Source organism: Typopeltis vanoorti, chromosome 6 (genome assembly GCF_054136105.1).
Source record: "Typopeltis vanoorti isolate ZY-2024b chromosome 6, IOZ_Tvanoo_1.0, whole genome shotgun sequence".
NCBI classification, from domain to species: domain Eukaryota; kingdom Metazoa; phylum Arthropoda; class Arachnida; order Uropygi; family Thelyphonidae; genus Typopeltis; species Typopeltis vanoorti.
In genome coordinates, this window is record NC_143554.1 from 24,271,267 (window position 1) to 24,292,447 (window position 21,181).

At 36.9% G+C, this 21,181-nt stretch overlaps 1 protein-coding gene across 2 annotated transcripts in view; it reads right to left on the reverse strand.

Annotated features, from left to right (window-relative positions):
- Positions 1-4,153: 4,153 nt before the first annotated feature.
- The window catches only part of LOC150105341 (testis-specific serine/threonine-protein kinase 2-like), a 63,523-nt gene continuing 46,495 nt past the window's right edge, over positions 4,154-21,181 (reverse strand). For both annotated transcript variants that reach the window (XM_090394727.1, XM_090394724.1), the window contains one exon: positions 4,154-4,582. In XM_090394727.1, coding sequence (XP_090250853.1) covers positions 4,569-4,582 — 14 coding nt within the window. In that variant the 3' untranslated portion in view covers positions 4,154-4,568. The remainder of the gene's footprint in view (positions 4,583-21,181) is intronic.

The following is a 21,181-nucleotide window of genomic DNA, read 5'->3' on the forward strand; positions in this document are numbered from 1 at the left end:
GCAATATCCAGAAAAACTGCAGCTGTGTGAAGGTTCCAGTTGTATCCTTGAGTGATATGCTCCACTAGTCTGTCTATTTGTTGCACTGTGCTGTGCATACGGCGGAAGCAGAATTGTTCGTTTGGAATTATTCCTAATTGGTCTGATTTTTCTTGTAGTCTTGAAAGGATAATTTTTTCAGCAATCTTTCCCAGGTTGGAGAGCAGGCTTATTGGACGGTAGCTTTGCGGGAGTTGCGGATTGTTTCCTGGCTTTTTTATTGGTATGATGTCTGCTGTTTTCCATGCAGAGGGGAAGTGTTGTATCCTCAATATTGCATTGGTTATGTTAACTAGGTGCATAATAGCCTTTCTAGGAAGTAATTTGATGATTCTGTTAGTAATTCCATCTGGCCCTGGAGCTTTTTTGTTATTTAGATGTTTTATGATGTTGGTTATTTCAACTGGAGTAGTGGGGGTGATGCTGGCTGGTTTGTCTTCTGACTGACTTAAGGTACGCTTGACTTGCTGGTGGACTTTATATATGTGGGTGATGTTTATATTATCATATGACGGGCTGCATTGTTTTTCTAGGTTTTCTGCTATTGCTTCTGCTTTTTCTTTATCAGTGTGCGCCGTTCCATGAGCAGTTTGCATGGGGGGGGGGGGGATTGTGTTTAGTGCGCAGAATCTTCAGAAATTTCCATATTGTGTGATCTTCTGGGTTGAGTGATGATAGTTTATTGTCCCAATCCTGATTCCTGTGGATTTGAAGTGCTTTTCTGACTTGGTTGTTCAACTTGTTCAGAGTTTTCTTGTCCTGTGGGGCTCTTGTGTTGTGATATCTTTTCCTGGCTTTGTTTTTTGTTCTGATGAGGTCCATTATGTTTTCTGGGAGCTGACCGGATGGGTGATTGGTTGTGGTTTTGGTGACTGCTTCTAGTGCTTTTTTAATTTGGCTTGTTAAATTGCTTATTGCTTCATCTATGTCTTCTTTTTTATGGATGATTGGTACAGGACCAATGTATTCTGGTAGGATTTTAGCTAGCCTATCCCACGATATGAAGGTGTGCTGGTGGGCCAGTTGATCTTGCGTGCCAAGTTTGATCAGGATTGGGTTGTGGTCGGATGATAGTTCATTGAGCGTCTCTAGTTTGTATTGATAACTGATGTTTCTAAGGATAGCTATGTCAAGTACATCTGATCTGCCATGAGGGCTGTAATGAGTGTGCTCAGTGGGTCCTGCTACCACAACTGAGTTAAGTGTTGAATAGTTGTGTAGTATGCGACCACTTCTGTTGTTGGTGGTGCTGAACCATGCTGTGTGTTTGGCATTCAAGTCACCTACTATGATGGTGGGGTCTGTGGTGCCGAGGACTGCATCCAGGTCTGTTGTCAGTAGAGGATTGCTTGGTGAGTTGTAGGCAGCAAATATCTCGAGGCTTCCAGCATTGTTTGTGTGGACTTGTATTCCTGTGGTTTCCAGGTTTGTAGTCTGTGGGTTGGATATGGCATTGTGGTGGAGGTATGGTTTGATGTAGATAGCAGTGCCTCCCCCTCTGGAGCTGAGTCTATCCATTCGGTATATTGTGTATCCTCTCACTTTTGGGTTGTTGGCAGGTCTTAGGTGGGTCTCGTTGATCAGCATTATGTCCGGGTTGTGTCTTTGTGCGAATTCCTGTAGTTCTAATGTTTTGTTGGTGAGGCCATTGGCATTCCAGGCTGCAATTAGAAGCGAGTTAGGTTTTACTTTTGTTTTATTCATAGTTGAGTGCTGTGAGTATGGAATGGGTTCTTTGCAGGAATCTCTTTGTGGAGGATGGAGTTGGGTTTGTTCTGTTGAATTCCTGGAGCATAGTGGCTAGCGAAGCAGTCAGTATTGCTGTGATGTTGGAGCCTATTTGATTGCTTTGTATTGTGTCCTTTGGGCGGGCTGCTTCAGCATAGGTCTTGGTGGAAGGTTGAGCCCTTTCCTGACTTTTATGGCTTGGATTTTGATGGTTTGATGACTGTGCAGCAGAGATGCTTTGATTGGTGGTCCAGATTGGGGGAGGTTGGACGGGTCTTGTAGTTCCGTGATTTCTGGGATGGTGGCTGCATCCTTTGTAGTTTGCTGGGTGGGGACCTCCACAGTTGGCACATTTGGCTGGTGTGGTTCTTGCTTTTGTGCATGTAATGGTTTGATGCTTCTCGCCAAACTTCAGGCATCTGAACTCGGCTTTACAGAGTCTTTGGGCATGGCCAAACTTTTGGCAATGATGGCATTGCCCTGCTGATGCCCTTTTCCTGAGTGGCTCTGTTGATATTTTAAGTCCACAGACCGCAGTTATGTCATAAATTTGTCTGTGTGTGTTCTGTATCTCAACCAATACTAATGGCATTGGTTGTTTATCGGATCTGTACATCTGGCTGACTTTGATAGGTGATAGGCCCTGCTGGGTAAGGTCAGCTGCGATCTCCTCAGAGGTAATGCCTTCTGTGACACCTCGCAGTACAACCTTTAGATTTCTTTCGCTGCTTAGTGCGAAGGTGTGGTACTGTAGTTTGTTGTTATCCATCGTTTTTGTTATTCCTCTGTAGTCTGTCACTGTTGTTGGTTGAATTTTTACACCTTCGTCGGTGTTTTTGGCCCAGGAGTATCCAATTTGATGTTCTCTTAGGTTTCTTGCAACTGTGGTCCATTTTTCCTTTTCACGGAGAATTACCGGAGGGACCTTTTCCCTTTTTTCTGGGACTGTTTGTGAGGGAGTTTCGTTTTCCACATGATCATCCTCGATTCTACGTCTCTTGCCCGTCTGTTCTCCTGTGAAGACCGTCTGACTGAGGCTCTCGGGCAGGGAGATGGATGTGTCATTGATCTCTTCCACTTCGCCGTCCATATCATCGGATTCTTCCGGCTGTGTGTACAGGTTTAGGAAACCTGGCCATTCAGTATCAAATTTTTTAAGCAGTAATTTAAACAATTTTAATGCTTGTTCTTTGTTTAGATGCTCTAGCAGATCAGTAATATTATCCATGTCTGTTTTATTTGTTGTTATATCTAGTAGGTAGTGATTGGAAAATTGCTTATGATCGCAATTAGAAATCCCGCAGGTCTTGAGACCTGCCAGCAGAAATTTTGTAGAGGATATTGCAGATGAAAAGGATTGCCAGCAATATCGAGCGATTAGCTAAATGTACAAATCAATAGCATATGAAATTTCAGAAAATGAAGAACGCTTACCTCTATATATATCATTTAGCATTCAAAACTATCGCACTGAACTAATACGCGAGCTGCCATTTGCATTCCCGAATATGCGTCTCTTTTAATTTTAATATAAACTTGACTGTATCTTAGAGATAGTATTTTAATACGAGCTTGCTGGTGGTGTGGGGAAATTTAATGTTGAAAGATATTCTGTATTGATTCAAAAACAAATTGGTATTCCCGAACAGAACGATAATCAGTTCTTAGCTGTTGTCACTGAATATTTGGTAATATTATATATATATATATATATATATATATATATATATATATATATATATATATATATATATACATACATACTGTATACAGATAAGGTGATGAAATTAAACAGAATATTTTATGGCTACCATTTGTTCCCAGTAATATCCAGTGCTGTAACGAGGGCATGGCGAAAGAGGCACCCGCCACGGGCGCAACTGGGTTTGGGGTACAAAACATAAAAAAATTGTAAAAAATAAAAATAAATAAATAGCTATAAAAGTTCGCTATTTTATATTGTATTTTTAAATTTCGGCAATGCGCCGCTTTAGACACATAAACGGACACACTGCAACTCATTTTGATGGGGTTAATAGTAAGAATTTAACATACTGCATTTAGTCAAATTTAACTTGTTACATTTAAATTGTTGTCATTTTTGGGTTAGGGAGCGCAAGTTAGACACTTGCCACAGGCTCTTCATACCCTCTTTACTGTACTGATAATATCAATCAAGTATGATCCTTAATGTCTGATTATATTTCAACATATTCATTAAAATACAGTACATGATTTCATCTAACATTCCTATTTAATGTTAATGCTTTATTACATTTTAAGAGTTTTTTAAATTCAACTAATTCTGAGATTTACACTTTGCAATACTGCGGCCTACTGGAAAAGAAGTTATAAATACGAATTATTCCTATTCACGATACTTAAATGTATTCCATAGTTGTTTAGTACCAGGACGCAGGACATATATGGCGCAGAGGGTGAAGCTTGACGCTTTTCGTATTCCCTGTTGTCTGTTTCGGGAACAGTGATGGGAGAGATTTGTGAGCTATTTTAGCTCGCCCTGAGTGGGCAGAAGTGGTTATTCGTCGTTGAGTGTTAGGATGGCTTTCGGTCTTTTATGTTTCCAGTAGTCATTACCGTCATAGTTTCCGGCTTGTTGTATCAGTTGGTTTGGATGCGTAGATGTCTTCATAAAGAATTTGTTTAGTACCAACTGTCTCCAATTATTTTCACACTCGTCACATTTATGCTAAGCAGTGGTGTAGCTAGAGCTTTTGCCGCCCGGGGCGATCCTTGAGTTTGCCGCCCCCTCTCAATACACACCAAAATACTACAAAAAGTCAAAACGACGTATCTGGAAATAAATTAAAACACTATGTTTATTTTTGAAGTAAAACTTTAATTTCAACATTCTAAAATCTTATATTTCTTGCTTTTCTGTTAGCAAAACATCGATGACATTGGCGAAGTGTATTTCATAGTAATATAGGTTAATCAATTTTATTTAGAAAAACTCCTCTCACAACTAGCAACACTACAGCAATCGTGAGGAAAATTCGCGGCAGTATTACAATATTTGGAACTGAGTTCTCGAGACTGTATTTCAGAATTAACTGTAAAAGTTCAAAAAGGTTCAAAGTGCGGCCCGAGGCGGTCAGCCCCCCCCCCTCTAGTTTCGCCACTGATGATGCTAAGACAACATAAATAATCAGCGACTGTCATAAAAACGTTGAGTTCTGCAGTAGCATTTAGCAAGGATCGTTATTAACTTTCCACCTCCATTTAATTTCAAAAGACTTTGAAACTACTTGGATCCATTGCCCTTCCTATGTTAAATGTCTTTTTTTGTCTGTTAATGTGTGATATATATAGATAGATATTCATGGACGGTTAGAAACTTATGATTCAAGCATTGTTAAGCTGAGAACAAGTTATCAGCTTACTGCAAAAATTGCATCTTTCAGCTTTACTGAGTAGTTACGGGCGTATGAGAACATATGTGGGATTAAGTCGAGTTAATTTGAGCCACCGGGCATTTCTTTTAATATAATATGTACAAAAATAGGAAATAGTACAAATTCCTCCCTAGCTTACCCTAGGGTGAACCTGAATTTTAAGTAGTCATTGTTTACTGATGTAAAAATTATATCTGAAATTTTATTTATTGTATATTACTTGAAGTTACTTATGACTGCAATGGTCTGTCTCTTATATTACATTAAGCCTGATTTCTCATATAGAAAAAAATATTTTTGCCGTACAAATTAATATAGATTTGCTCGAAAACTCTACAGCTATTACTTATTTTCAGAGTTTTGAAATATTGTGTATATATATGCAGATAATGAAGACGCCAACGTAAAATTAAGAATTACTGTTTTGTTAGCTATCTAAAAAAAAAAGGCAAATGAAGGAGAAATATGAATTTCCAAAAATGTATTTTAATGTTATTTTGTTTTTACATCTTTTAAGTAGGGTTGGTAACGTTACAGAATTCAAAAATTAAAACTGCCTACCTCTTCTCCTAAATGAATTCACTCTCCCTTGAATTATGTTTTACTTTTCATTTTATGAAACTTATAAGTTTATCATTATATCCTTCAAATAGACATGGTGTGATTCCGTTAAGTTTTGAAAATATTAGATAAATTTGTTTCTCTTATATTTATATATAAGAGAACTATCACAGTTCTTCTAGATAGAACATGGTTTTGTTTTTAACTCCAGTTTCTTCTAGAGTACTTGTCATATTAGAAAAAACACGTTTTGGGACTTCATTAGTCACAAACTGGCAATTCTCAAAACATTTATCGTACTTACAGTTTATAAATGAGAGCACTTCATCCAATGTTTCTGTGGGTTCGAAAATGCCTGTGATTCTAGTACCATCTGGAAGTTTGATAGCTAGTAGGAGTTTGACGTTTTCTTCTAGGCAGTGCGGAACTTTGGATAACCCACTACTCTCTCTAAGTGTCCAACCAATTTTGCTTTCTAGATTACTTTTGGTTTTCACAATAGTAAAAGTTGCTGACCGTGCCAAAGGTCGCTTCGGTCGCAGATTATCATTTCCGAGACTGTTACCTGAATTAGAATACGCTGTGATAACTTCGTCAAAATCAGAGTCATCTGACTCGGATTCTTCTCCGAGTTTGATATTCTGCACTGTATTGTTCAGAGATTTTATTCGTTCGTCATAATCATCACTTCCGTTGGATCCAATGGCAGGCAGGGGAATATATCGTGAGAGTGCACTTCGACGTCTTTCTCCATCCCATTCATACAAAATGTCAGCAGTTCTCGGTCTAGTAGTCAACGTGAACTGATGGCCAACAGAATAAGGTCGAGGGTCAAGGGGAGGCGGAGTAATAAGGTGCTTTCGAAGTGGAGCGGTATGCCTGAACAGGCTGTCGTCTGTCAGAGACGTGTCGAAGTCAGCGGTGAAATCTTGGTTTAACCTTTCGCCATTAACTTTCCGAGAGGTGGAGGGAAGGGGCCATTCGCAGTCGTCTTCCAGAATATCTGTACTCTCCGTTGAATCAATAGAAACTTCTCTCCTGAGGTATCCCTTATAATCTAGAGGAATTTCTTTGCTTTTGTCATCACTTAGCTTAGAATGTATTTTTTGCAAACAAGCACGTTTTGTCTCTGAGGTGTGCACCCTTTGTCTCATTCCTTTTAAACTTCTTGTAAAGGAAATACCTGAAGGATGTCTTTCCCGATGCTCTGCCATTATAGCTTACTTGATGGAGAGGTTCCTGTCTTAATATTGCCATATATGATTTTAACCATTTTTTTTTTTTTAAATAGTTGTTGTTTCTGAGTAACTGTTGCCTTATCGTTATGCGATTTCTACATTCAGACGTTCACTTTTCCATGCTGCACTTTACTGAAAGTGTATCACGAAGTGTCAACAGTTGGCATGCGTAGCGACAGAAATAGGCCACCTATGATACGAAGTTGGAAATATGGTGTTCATTGCGTGATGGGGAAAACAGTGTCGTTACCTTGGTGACGGCTATAGCACGCAATATCGAAATAGGAAAGAGCGACGAGTGTGGTTGCTTTCAAATTTACATATGTGCCATGTAGCTAACACCAGTATATCATCACATGCAGCAAGCAGGAACGTATGTGTGTGTTTAGTCATTAAATCCTGTTCATGACTCGATCAGCAGCTTGTTGCAAATAAATCCTTTAGTTTCTTCTTCTTTTTCTTCTTTTTTTTTTTTTTTAATAAATTGCATTTATTTTTTTTTTTAATTCAGAAAATGAAAATATTGTGTGCAAATAGTACTGGAATTCATGTCACGTTATTCTCTATGTAGGGAGAATTCATTAAAAGTCGGCGAGGAGGGAATGACTAAATACTTGTATGTACTAATTCGTATGCGTACTCAAGAATCTATCTGAATAGTATATTGATTAGTATCTAGACTAATGCAGTATATAAGTTCTGTTAGCCACTTAGGCGTTTCACACACATTAGATTCTAATTTGGTTAATTTGTATAATGCAGCTGGGCAACAAACTCTTATTACGAATTCCTAAATCAGTTATTTCCAACCTGAGGCTTTAAGTTTTTCAATTCGGTTATAAAAGTAGTGGTATATACTGTATAAAAGATCTGGTATATACTGTATCTATGATTTCCACTGAATAATTTTGGAAACAATGTATCTGTGATCGATCCTGTGCTGTTCGTTATTATTGGCTGTTGCTTTGTATCCTACCTCACGAACTTCGAACTTCATATAGAAGAACACCTAATGAAGATTTTCCAAGAAGTGGAGTAATTATATATATTTTTTCTTTTTTCTTTCTTTCTTTCTTTTTTTTTTTTTTTTTTTTTTTTTTGCAACAAGCTTTCAGTGACTCTCATGAAATCTTATGAGTTTCTTATATTTTCATGGAGTACCCGGGTTGCTTTAACTTGGCTCGCTAATGTATTTGTGTCCAGCACAACGGGGTTTCGGAATATGATAGTTACATCACTGGGAGGAGTGAATCAGTTTTTAATAAAGGGGATGATGTTGACATGAAAACATTATCCATAGTGTCTTGTAAGTTTTAGAGCGAAACACGCTCATTTTTAGAATGCTGTATACATAAATATTTATTTCAAGTGAAATCTAATTTGGAGAGCTTCCGTAGCAGTTGATAGCCACGATGCCCTTAGAAGGAAACACCTGGATTAGAATCCCATCTAACTGGTCTCATGCATGAAAAATCAGAGTTTCCGGAAGGGAACTCTAGGTGTTAGAGTTTTCCCTTCCGGAAACTCTGCTTTTTCATCCGCAGGATAGACAAATCCGCCAGAGAATACATGTAGCTGTAGACAAAAGTAGTTCATGAGGATGGGATAAACGCATTATGATTGATGCTCTTATTGGCTGTGCAGGCAATTGAATCCTACGCGGAACGGGAAGATAAATTGTGATGAAATCTAAAATATAATACAGTATAAATAAACCCGCTAAGTTAGATTTCAGGGTGAAGATTTCAGGATGAAGAATCTAAATTAATTTAAGAAATAAATTTAACTATACAGTATTATAAAAATGCATTTTTATACTGTATTTTATTTCCAGGAAGATATTCATTTTTTCTTTCTCTTGTGGAGAGAGAGAGAAACGAAAAAGTCCACAAAATCATGATATTATGACCAATCCTTCGAATTCTGGAAAACTAAATTAAAAACTAAAGGAATTGCCTATATAAATACTATAATATTGGAGAGACGACTTTAAAGGAAGAAAATTATCCCAGTATTTAGGTACTTTTACAGTCACGTACAAGAACGCTATGCAGCGCTACCTGAATATGTAGATTAAAGGTAGACCTTAAAGAATCTAAGATAAAACTCGCAGAATTATCAACGATACTTATATATAAAAGAAAGAGAGAGAGCCTACGGAATATAGTAAGGATTAAATTTGCTATCAGAAAAGTCATTAGTGTAGTCGTACAGTTCCACTGTTTCCAGAGAGAGAGAGAGAGAGAGACGTATAGTTAATCGATATTAGTTTCCCAACAATGTATTCGCCTAGCAGCTAAAGAATAATAATAAAGCTTCCATAACTCAGTCGGTTTCCACGAAGCGTTGGAAAGATGTGAGTTCGTTCGTGAAAAAACTTTATTAAGGCTTTTAATTAAAGGTAAGTTAACAGGTCTCATACGAACATGACATTCTGTAAAATCCAATTTTCATTCCACAAAACAGCAAAACCAGCCGAAAGAACGTATGCAATTAACAGCGGCTGTACACTAGGCCAGTGTTTCTCAAACTTTTTTCGACTACGGAACACTTCACAAATCCTGAAATTTTCACGGAACACCTTCGTTATTTTGTAATGTATAAATTAATAATTAATTGGTAATTTAGCTGATTTTTTATTACTAATCAATAATTGATAATTAATAATTAATTAAACGTCAATTAAACCATCATTAAATTAATTCATGCTGACAAATTAATTTAAAAATGACAAATTCCAGAACTTCTCGAGGAACACCTATTCACCTTCCGCGGAACACCAGTTAAGAACCACTGCACTAGGCCCATAGGATTAACTGATTCAGTTTTTGCGGATTGTCACCGCAAAAAAACTTAATATCTTCCTACACCCAGTTCAGCTAAATAGCAATAATCTCTATGGAATTCCACCTATAACTTTCGAACTCCTTGATACTGTTATTCACATATAAATCTTTGATATCTGTCAGAACAGTTCATCCAATACTGTCCACTAACCTGATATCCAAACCCACAAATATTAATTTGTCATGCGTCATTCTTTCAAATGCTTTTGCACACTGTATAAAGATTACGGTATTATGCATTATCCTTAGCGACTGCTTGCTTCCTAATAGAATTTGACCACTTTGCACTCTTTTAAAAAATTCCATGCACGCTTTCATAAATAATCTCACGTCTTAATACGAGACGTTATCACATTCCGCAAAATATTAATCACCAATGAAGGTATGTCAACTGGACTCCAAATTCAAATTTGCGCGTAGCACATTCCCCCCCCCCCCATTATTTATCCTCTGTTTTCACAAATTTCAACATTTAAAATTCAGAACATTGTGGGAATATACTGTAAATATAATTGCAGCATAAATATTGACATAATTAGGATTACCATCCACATTCAGAATGGAAACACGCTCGGTCTACTGCAGTATATTTTCGCATTACATGTGTAGGACCATATGCTAGCATGAGATTATTGGTTGTTGTGCAAACCAAAGTGTTAAAGGTGCAGTCTTGGTAAAAGGTTTATTTTTTGTGGCTATTTTTTGATATACAGTCGACGCAACTAAGGCTACGAGGCTAGTGTATTATATATGTAAATTGCGTGTGTTCTTCTCGCCGGTTTACCTGTTTTGCGAAATGAAAATCCTTACTTTCTGAAGGTAAACAATTTTACAAACATACCTCCGTACATTGGCAAAAGGTAAAGAGATATGATTGACTTTGAAAATTCCATGATGTTGGATATATACAATAGTACTGTAAGTTAATTTCAAGTATATATGGCATGACATATCTCTGTTGTGCAAGCTAGAGTATTAAAGCCATAGTTCTGGTAAAAGATAAAATAAGCTCGAGCATCGAGTGCCTCTATCTGAGATACGGTATGCTTGTTGGTTACTTAATGTCCACTTTGGTTAAGGTGTAAATAGAATGGCACCAAACAAGCGAAACCATCTCTATACAACATAATTAAAGAAGCACAGAACGTTGATGCCTGTGGCAGAAGAATGTAACATCTCTTTCACACACCCCTCCCGTCCCTCAGACAACCGGTTTGGTTGGTCGAATTGTAAGCGTATGCTCTCTCCAGCCAAGAGGCTGCGGGTTCGAATCTCGCCATGGGCATGGATATTTGTGATTGTCCTACTAACTCGGTGTGAAAAAGAGTGCCTGCTACCCTACCACTTCTTGTAGCAGAATGCTACACTCCCGAAACTATGTGAAGTAGAGGAGTGACCATACGGCGTCTAGTGACGTCACATATGAATAACTAACTAACCCTTAGAAAAAGATTGTTTTCGGACTCTTATATTTGATTCTCTTTTTTAGTTAAGAGATAGGGCATTTTTACACTAATCTTCAGCGATAATTCTATTAAATGAAAGCCTGAAAAATTGAAGAAAAATAAACACACGAAAAAAAAAAAAAAAAAAACCGAAGTTGCTGAGGATGTTAGCCGTTGTAAGATTATCAGCCGTGGGTCTAGTAGGGTACTTCGCGCTTGAGTATTATTATATGTAATTACTCTGAATTTAAAAATAGGGGAAAAAATCTAGAAAATTTAAAAACCAAAATCTTTATACTTTTTTTTTTACTTGTTATATGTTATGGAAAGAGGAATGTGTAGAAAGAAGGATCTCAAGCCGACACTTAAAAAAAATATAGGAGATACTAAAAAATGAGGACATCATTGAAGAATGTGCCCTAATTTATTTACTTATATTATATAAGAGTTTTTTTTTTAATTTTTTTTTTTATTATCCCATGGTATTATTACACTAGATCATAGAGGTCAAGTTCATGTATTTTACACAGCACCTTTTCTGGGTTGTTATAGAGTTCACATTTGGAAATATTCACACAGTTTAGCAAATGCATTGGTGATGCTTCCTCGATGTTGCAGGTGGGGAAGACTTTTATGCCATTGCTAAACTTGATTGGTCTTGTGTGGCCGGTCTTGAGGCGAGAGATCATGGTATTGGCACTACGATTAAACTTGGAGTTGATGGTAGCTCCTGGATTTTCTGCTGAGTACCAGTGGTGAGTCATGTCCTAAAGAATTGTTCTGTTTATGTTTTCTTTTTGGGTTGTTTTAAAAAAGATCGAAATATATGGTATCACTTGATGTTGCGGCCATTTTTGCTACTTCATCTGCAGTTTCGTTTCCCTTTAATCCCACATGGGATGGGATCCATTGGAAGATTATTTCGGAATCCTTATGTAGTTTGTTTATGTTTTTTTGCTGTCTCTAAGTATTTCTTGATGGCTACTGTAGCAGTTCTTAATAGCTTGAAGGGCTGCTAAGGAATCTGTGAAAAATATAAACTCCTTCGGGTTTTGTTTGTCCAAATATTGCAGTGCTGTGTTAATGGCTATTAATTCTGCATGGTATGAGTTGCATCCAATACTGTTAGTTGTTTTTAGTTCTATATTATGAGAGCCATAGATCAGCACGCCACTCCCAGAATTGCCATTTGGATTTTTGGAGCCATCTGTGTAGATCTTTATATTGAGTCAGGCCCATATTCCATTATTTTTGAAAGGGCTAATGATCTCAAGATTTCAGGGTTTTCTAGGCTTTTTTTCTCATGTTTCCCTATTTTAGAGTTGATAACTATATTTTTCCTGTCTTGATTTGGAGGAAATGCTGGGTAGTCGGCTATTTTATTTGGACATTTCAGGGAATTTTATTTTCTATGATTGTTGATTTTGTTCATTATGTTGTTGTTATATTTTGTTGATTTTGTTTATTATGCATTGTTGATTTTTTCTTTATTCTGTTTGTTGGTTTCTTTAAGTTTTTAAAAAGTTCACTTGTTCTATGATGTGCAAGATTGGCTCTTTTTTCTACAAATTTGGTAGGATTTTCTTGCCACCTAATTTTTAAAGGAACAAGGTTGGATTCGAATTCTGCTATTTTTCCAGGAGTTGTATTCCTTAGTCCACATATGATTTTAGCTGCATTTTTCTGAATTTTTATAAGTTTGTCTAAACTGGTTTGTGATGTTTGCATCCAGATAGGCGATGCATATTCCATTATGGGACAGATAATATAGGTATATGTGACTTTTAAGGTTTTAGCATCGGCTCCCCACTCTTTACCTGAGATACTTTTCATGATATTTAGTCTTCTTTTTGCTCTGACTACAACATTGTTGATATGTTTATTGAAGCTTAGCGATGGATCCAGAGTAACTCCAAGGTATGTGGGGTTTTCATTAAATGTAATTAGTTAACTGTTTAGCTTAATCTTTGGTCTCCACTTTCTGAGGTGGTTATTAATAGTAAAAACATAGATTTCTGATTTAGTAGGGTTAATTTTGATTTTTTTGGTTTTGACAGTATGTAGCTAAACTTTCAATGGCTTTGTTGAAGTGACCTTCTGCTGTTTCTAGGTTGTTATTGTTAAGTAGATGGGAAAAAGGAGTGGGCTCGAAATGCTACCCTGAGGGAGTCCCTGTCTTATTTCCACTTTCTTGGAAAAGGTATTATTTATTTTAACTCGAATTGTTCTATTTCTTAGAAAGTCATAGATCCAGTTAAGAACTTTCCCTTCTATTCCAATATGACAAAGTTTGGAAAAGAGTAAGAAGTTAATATGAATAAATGAACAGTAGGTAAGCTGTTTATTTTCATTTTGTTATTAAGCAGAACCACAGCAGTATTTTTGTTGGATATCTCTAAATAAATTTTAGAGAGATCTCTAAATATCTCATAATTAATGAATAGCCATTCAACTTCCCTGCCTGCACTTTTAAAAGTTAATACAATTTTTCAAAATACCTTCTTTTTATAATGACTTCGCAGCTAAACTTTGCAAAATTATCAGTTTAAAAAGTTTAGTTTCTAGAAGTTATTGATTTATAAACCACCGATACAGTGCTATCTTTATGCACAATGATTACTAGAAATAAGGTATGTGGGGAAAAAAATCGATAGGGAAACCTATCGATTTTTTTACCTACTAACACCGCCTACTCAATGTATCACTATAGGAAAAGCAGTCATAAAGTCGGGAAATGAAGTCAACTGCAAAGGTCTGTTAGACTCAATCCTTTATACGTTCTGCGGCGCCGCTCGACCATTTACCTTGGAAAAGGACCAAAATTCTCTTCTTTGCTTAATATTCAATTCGACCTTTTGCTGTGAACTATTTCTGCGTGATGACATTTTCAAAAACTGATAATACCGATTACAGCATATTGCACGTTGTTGGTTTGTTAATTCTTCCTTGGATTCAAAAGCCAAAATTCGAGTTAGAACTCAAACAGAATTTTTTTTCTTTCAAGAAACTCGGGTTTTAATCTGCCAAACAGAAAAATCTTCCCGAAGAACAGTAACAATTAACAGACATGATAATACATTGGCTTCCATGAAGGACCCACAATAAAGTGCTCCGGCCCCTCTCTCATTATATGTGGTCCTTAAATTGGCTTAATTTTTCGGGATCCCATTAGGGCCTGTGCATAACTACGGCCCTTCTTCTATGCCCTTATTTACTTCGACAATAATTTCAAATAACTAATAGCTCTCAACATTAACCAAGTAACTAAGCATATATTAACATCATATAATACAGGCTGCCCCATAAGTCACGAAGAGGTTTTACATTTAATAACGTTTTTATTTCTTAATATTTTCTATTATAATGAAATACAGAACCTGGAGTTTTTTTAATTAGTTATGAAAAACTACATCACGTAAATGTCTTCCATTTATTAGCTTCACAAAGACGGACCCTTTCTATGATATGATCCATAACAGTTGTTAATGTTTCTGGCTGCAGAGCCCTAATTTTGGAACGAATGTTTTCCTTCGGCTGTTGAATTGTCTAGGGCTTATTCATGTACACCTTTTCTATCAAGTAACCCTATAGGAAGAAGTCGGGAGCCGTCAGATCTCGAGAACGTGATGGCCAGTTAATTCCTGATCTTCGCGAAATTATTCGCCCTTTGCGTTAGAATAATCGAATGCTGAATTTCAAAATAAAATTTGACGATTTTGGTCCGTTGTTATGTTGTGAACTTTTATTATTATTATTATTATTATTCCTGATACCTCCAAAGAGTCCGACGACTCATCGCGGGAGGATACCTACAACTGTCTCAACCACTACACCGAACCTCTACTACGAATCAACTCCATCAACGCCATCTACCGCCCACCACAACTAGTATTTTTTGTCTGTAAATTGCGTGTGTTCTGAAGGGCCGATTTGTCTGTATGCGGGATGAAAAACCCGAGTTTCCGGGAGAAAAAACCCTGCTACCTCCGTATGAGATCGGCTAACTCACCTTTGATTGAAATCGTCCAGATAAAGATTCCTCCCGTCGCGACGAGAATCGAACTTAGGCCTATTCCAATCGAAGGGCGCAATGTACCGTCGTTCTTCCAATTGCGCTACGGAGGCGCTATAATTTTCTCTGATTAATTTCCCAAATGTTCCTTAGAATACTTGGGAAAAAAAAATAGTAATCAAAAGTTATTCACGTTTTAAACCCTTTTGTGACTTATCCCCCCCCCCTCCTGTATACCAAAAATCAGTCTTCCTTGCTAGTTCGAAAATCTACAGATATGCATAAAGGCATGAAAGGATACACCCCAAAATTAGTCACAATTATTTTAGCCGAATTCGTATTTTATTTGACATATCCCCTTCAGTTTCTATTTATATTCGCATACTTTAATAAATGCAATATTGATATAGCGTTGGTTTTTTTTGTCATTAATAAATTTGTTTCCACACATCACTGTGTGATTCATGGAATATATTTCTGTTTACAGTCATGCACTATCTTTTTATTAGAGCTGATTACTGTTGAAATTTTTGGTGTTTAGCAGGTGCTAAAAGTTAGTACGTGCTTCTTCTGGTAAGAAAATAGTATCTTTACGTATTTCTCTCATGGCAAGAACATGAGAATGATGTAATGAAGATCCAAGATTTGGTGAGGACTTGATGGTCTGAACAAAGTTTTTACGACGAGTAGTATTTATTTATTTATATTTTTTTCCTGGTGCTATTTCTCTGAACGGAAGAGTTAGAAGTTATACTGCGCACTAATATGCATACTTGGAGAGACTAATGGATTATCTTATTTCTGTTAGTGATTTTTTTTATTATTTTTTTTTTATTATTGCCCGAAAACGTTGTGGTATGTGGTTCAAGTGTGAACGTAAAGAGAAATTTAGGTGTTTTTGTTCATTTTATTTTATTGTGTTTGAACTTCATTGGCTTATTTAACATTGCTAGGTAAGTAAAAATATTGAAAAAATATAGTATAACTTGAAAATGTGTTTTTCAGATAAAAGATGTTACCATTTCTTTCCTTCTGGTCAAGAAAAAAATATAACGCGATATGACGAGGGTATTGAATTCATTGAATTACTGCCGTAAAGGGGGGTAAGAATTTATGCAAAATGAATGCTAAAGGATTACAAAAATCATTATTCGTGCTGGCTGTCTTATCATAAACAATGATTTCTAATAGCACCGTACTTAATTGCTATCGTAGTTTATAATAGTGTTTTGTTACAGCCGTTTATGCGAAAGAGGCGTTTGCAGGTTACATAGTTATCAAGAATTTGGTATTATTCTTGTGCAGAGAAAGAAAAGACACATTCGGAATATGTAGAACGTCTAATAGTTTAATACAGGACGTCTGCTGTCTACCGTTTATTTGCAGACGTTCCAGCGCGATGTGTAACATTATCCCTCCTTTCTGCCACAGACATAAGAAGTAATCTTAGAAAAACAAACTTGTCTTATTATCATGTTATTTTTATATAATTTCATAAAAACCGCAACCTTCTTAGATAAAACTAGCCCACAGTCACCTAGATTTTCTTTTCCGTGCTTAAAAATGCGTGTCATTCAAGCGATAAGCCACGAATACGCATTATCGTGATTGTGGTTTTATTGGGGTCAGAGAGAGGGTTAGTACTTGTTAAAATGTTGTACTTGGCTTGAGAGGTCGTGATCTTTAGGGATAGCGTAAGAACCATAGCAACAGACATGCATTATTAGTTGTCCTTGCGTGTACTTTACTGTTGACCGATGGACGTGATTGTTAAATTACTCTCTCTTTTACCTTTTAATATATTTAGATAAGTTGGTTTCTCCGTATTAGGTAGAGGATGTCTGAATTTCCCAAGGGACTAATCCCAAAAGTTTCCCAGATTAAAGTGCTGATTATGAGGTTTGAAAAGCAGTGTTGGCTTTGTCTCAGTTGAGAGGGCGTGGTTTTTTTTTTGTACATAAAATTGCGTGTTCTTTGTGACCTTGTCTAACTTTACCTATGCATAGGTAACAGTCAGAAATTTGGCAGTCATATTTCTGTTTTATTATTACTAGAGAATTTAACCTTAGTTTTTGTGATTGTTTTGAATTTGAAATTGCAGGATTTATTCATTGTAACCATATAATCTCCAATTGTATGCCTCCTTTATAATATAATGCAGGGTAGAAAATGAATGATATTGGATCATAGAATGCCTTCTTGTCAATTGACCACACCTATTATATTATATACTAGTAAAATCATGTAGCGATTTAATTCATGCTCGTATATATAGAAGCGAACTGGAAGATAAGGAGCGTCGCATCGATTTAGTTATTTTAATGCTGAAGGTAGGCCACAAACTGTTAACGGATTGCTCCATCTACGAGTTGAGGTGGGTGAAAGGTATTTTTAAATTTCAGCAGCGCGCAACATGAGAAACATTTCAGAACATTGTCTTACATGCAAATGACACAAAAGCATAATCATAAAAATTGCATTGTAACTGTAATGTGATGAACACCTGATGTCTGAGATTGTGTGCTGTAGACAGACTCTGATCGCATACCGTACGTTATAGGGGTCCGCAAACACCTCCTAGATTTTGTGATGCTATATATATAGAACTCCTATGAGCAAAATTGTAGTATTTAGAACATAAAGTAAAAAGAATGGTGGACCGTACAACGTGTGCGGTCTGCTAGTCTCAGATCCCCGAACTTAGAATACTTCCATATGTTAAATGCTGAAAGATGTTTTCATAATTAAAATGATGGTCCCCAATTCCAAAAGTTAAAGGCAGTACTTGTATTTTTTTACGTGTAGAGCTAATACAGAGAAAACAAAACTGTACATAGTATAAAACAACGTTTGTCAAACTTTTCGATTGCCTCTGGTATCTTCCATAGAGATCTAGAGACTTATACAACACATACAGTTTACAGAATTAAATAAGTAGGTTTGTAATTTCAAGTAACCGACCTGGGTGTGTTCTGTATTTTGTATGTCGGTGTATATTATTTTGAATAAACAGTAGTTAACTTTTCTTTATCGTTTATAACTATGTGCGATATTTGGATTTCTATATTCTGATGGGTGTATTGCATAGCTGACTGCATTCTTAAAAAACGCTCGTTTAAATATTCGTATTTTCTTGTGCCTGCTCCTGATAACGGAGATTGAGGTGCTGACTTCCATAACTAGTATATTGTTATGGAAGCGAGTACCAGAGGCAATCGAAATCCTGGCTACGCGGCAGAGCAGTGTTTCTCAAACTTCAGATATCCCCGCGTATCCCTTCTTAAATTTTCATTATTACCAAGTACCCCCTTATCAAATAATAAATAAATAAAGTATATTTCATTGTAAATGTCTATGTTATTTAAATTTATATATTCATGTAAACAAAAAATATGATTTATTTTTAATAGAACAAAATTTGGAATATGTTCCTCTTAATTTTCCCGTCCATGAAAATCCACATTTCAAGTACGGTAATTCATATCATACTAACGAAGATTTTTCATCATCTTCCTAGTTGGTTCTCTAGAGATGCCAGACGACACGCCCTTATCAATTTAATTTGATCCAGATGCAATATCAACGTTTTCTTGTTGCTTACGGCTACTTGTATTTGCTATATTGCTCTGTTTTGTGGGTTTTATAAATCCAATGATCCATACTTAAGAATTTGAAAGCTAAAAAAAATTACGTATTTACTCGAATATAACTCGCACTTTTTTACCAAAATTAAAGCTAAAAAATCGTGGTGCGAAATATTATTATTATTATTATTCCTGACACCTCCAAGGAGTCCGAAGACTCATCGCGGGAGGACACCTACAACTGTCTCAACCACTACACCGAACCTCTACTACGAATCATCTCCATCAACCACCACCACAACTGGTATTCTATGTCTGAAAATTGCGTGTGTTCTGAAGGGCCGATTTGTCTGTATGCGGGATGAAAAACCGAATTTTTGGGAGGAAAAAAACCCCCTGCTATCTCCGTATGTGATCGGCCAACTCACCTTCGATTGAAATCGTCCAGATAAAGATTCCTCCCGTCGTGACGAGAATCGAACTTGGGCCTATTCCAATCGAAGAGCGCAATGTACCGTCGTTCTTCCAATTGCGCTACGGAGGCGCTTAATGCGGGGATTTTCGGAAACTAAAGTTTTCAGGAAAAAAAACTGCAAATGGTGTGACTTACCAAGAAGCTCCTACTCGCTATCGCTACTTTAGGCATTGAGAACAGTTTCCTTGTGTGCATCGTCAAAGTCATCTACCCAAATAGTTTCATCTTCTTTCCCATTATTTCAAACAAAAATTACCAGTAATTTACAACACTTGAGATACGTAGAGCAGCTATGAAGAAGTGCCTAAGATTGGCGCGGTATTAACAAAAGATCGCGCGAACCAAAGAAAAATTAGCATTTCAGCAGTTCAGTTGAAATGCTAATTCTCTTCAACCGAATTCCATAACATCTGAAACGCATTCACTATATATTTTTTAGTTTTAACACGTTCACGACGAGGTGGTGTCAAGCAAAACCATATGTTGCACTGGCAACATATGGTTTTGCTTGAGTCTATACAGCAGTTTCTGTTGGAGGGAAGATGTGATTCATTAGTTAGTGCCGTTTTTATCCCAGTTGAGTCTAATTGCATTATTTGTTGAGAAATATAATGATTCCATGCTTTAATGATGCATAGCCGAAAGTTGCCATGTACCCCCCTCCCCGAAGACCTTTTGCGTACCCCCGGGGGAGTAAGCATAGCACACTTTGAGAAACACTGCGGTAGAGAAATATAATCTCTTGTACCAGGGCGCTGCCGGCATCGCACATTAATCCTTTTGGCACTGCGCATCGACTCGCGACGCTAGCGCACATCAATGCCGGAAGAAATAAACCGATACCACAATCTTTCATACCAGATCCACATACACAGATGGAAAACTTAAGTTCCATCACGTTTTCAAACAAAGTTTTTGATTTCTAAGGTTAAAATTATGCATTGTTTCCTTGAATCAACACCAAAATCATCCTTCCCCCAAATTTATAATAGCACATCTACACATAGAAGACGGTTGCCTATGGGTTTCTCCACAGTTATTTTGTATTCTTGACAAATAATGCTGCACTTAGAAAAATACATTTAGCAAAATGCTCAAGCGCTATTACAGTATATTCGTTTTTGTTACTTGCGTTCTACGTCGGTATTCTGAAAGGACGGATTTCAATGACATTTCGTAATTGGATCCTCATTTTCGTTACATTGAGCCATTTTCAGAAGTAAATGGGATAAACTATTTAAATGTATCTGTCCAACTATATTGGAAGAAGTGGAAGTGCAGGATCTTCGGATGATGGTGGATAAAAAATTTGAAATTCAAGGGACATATTGCAAGGATGGAAAACAAAATCCAGGGAGGTTGCTGCATTGATGAAACGGACATTTATCAGCAGAGATAAAATTACAGTAGCTCCATTATGTAATGTCCTAATCAGATCGCATCTGGACGATTGTGAAACGTGTAGAGACTTTGAAAGGATTTAAGTTACTTGGGAGAAGGTGGTTGACAAAAATGATTTCGGGACTGTGGGGATAGATTGACGGCATGTAATGTGCAGAATTTGATAGATAGAAGAAGGGGTGATATGATTGAGACCTTTAAGCTGAGAGGTGAAAACCGGAATGATATTGCCGGCCTGGTTGGTCGAGTGGTTAGCGTATCCGCTCTCCAGCCAAAAGGCTATGGGTTCGAATCCCGCTGTGAGCATGGATGTTTGTGATAGTCTGTGAAAATAATAGTGATTGTGCTCGACAGTAGCTGGCGTAGATGATGAAGGTAGTTGTGGTTGGTGGAGACGGAGAGTTGTAGAGTAGGTGCCCTCCCTCGATGAGTCTTT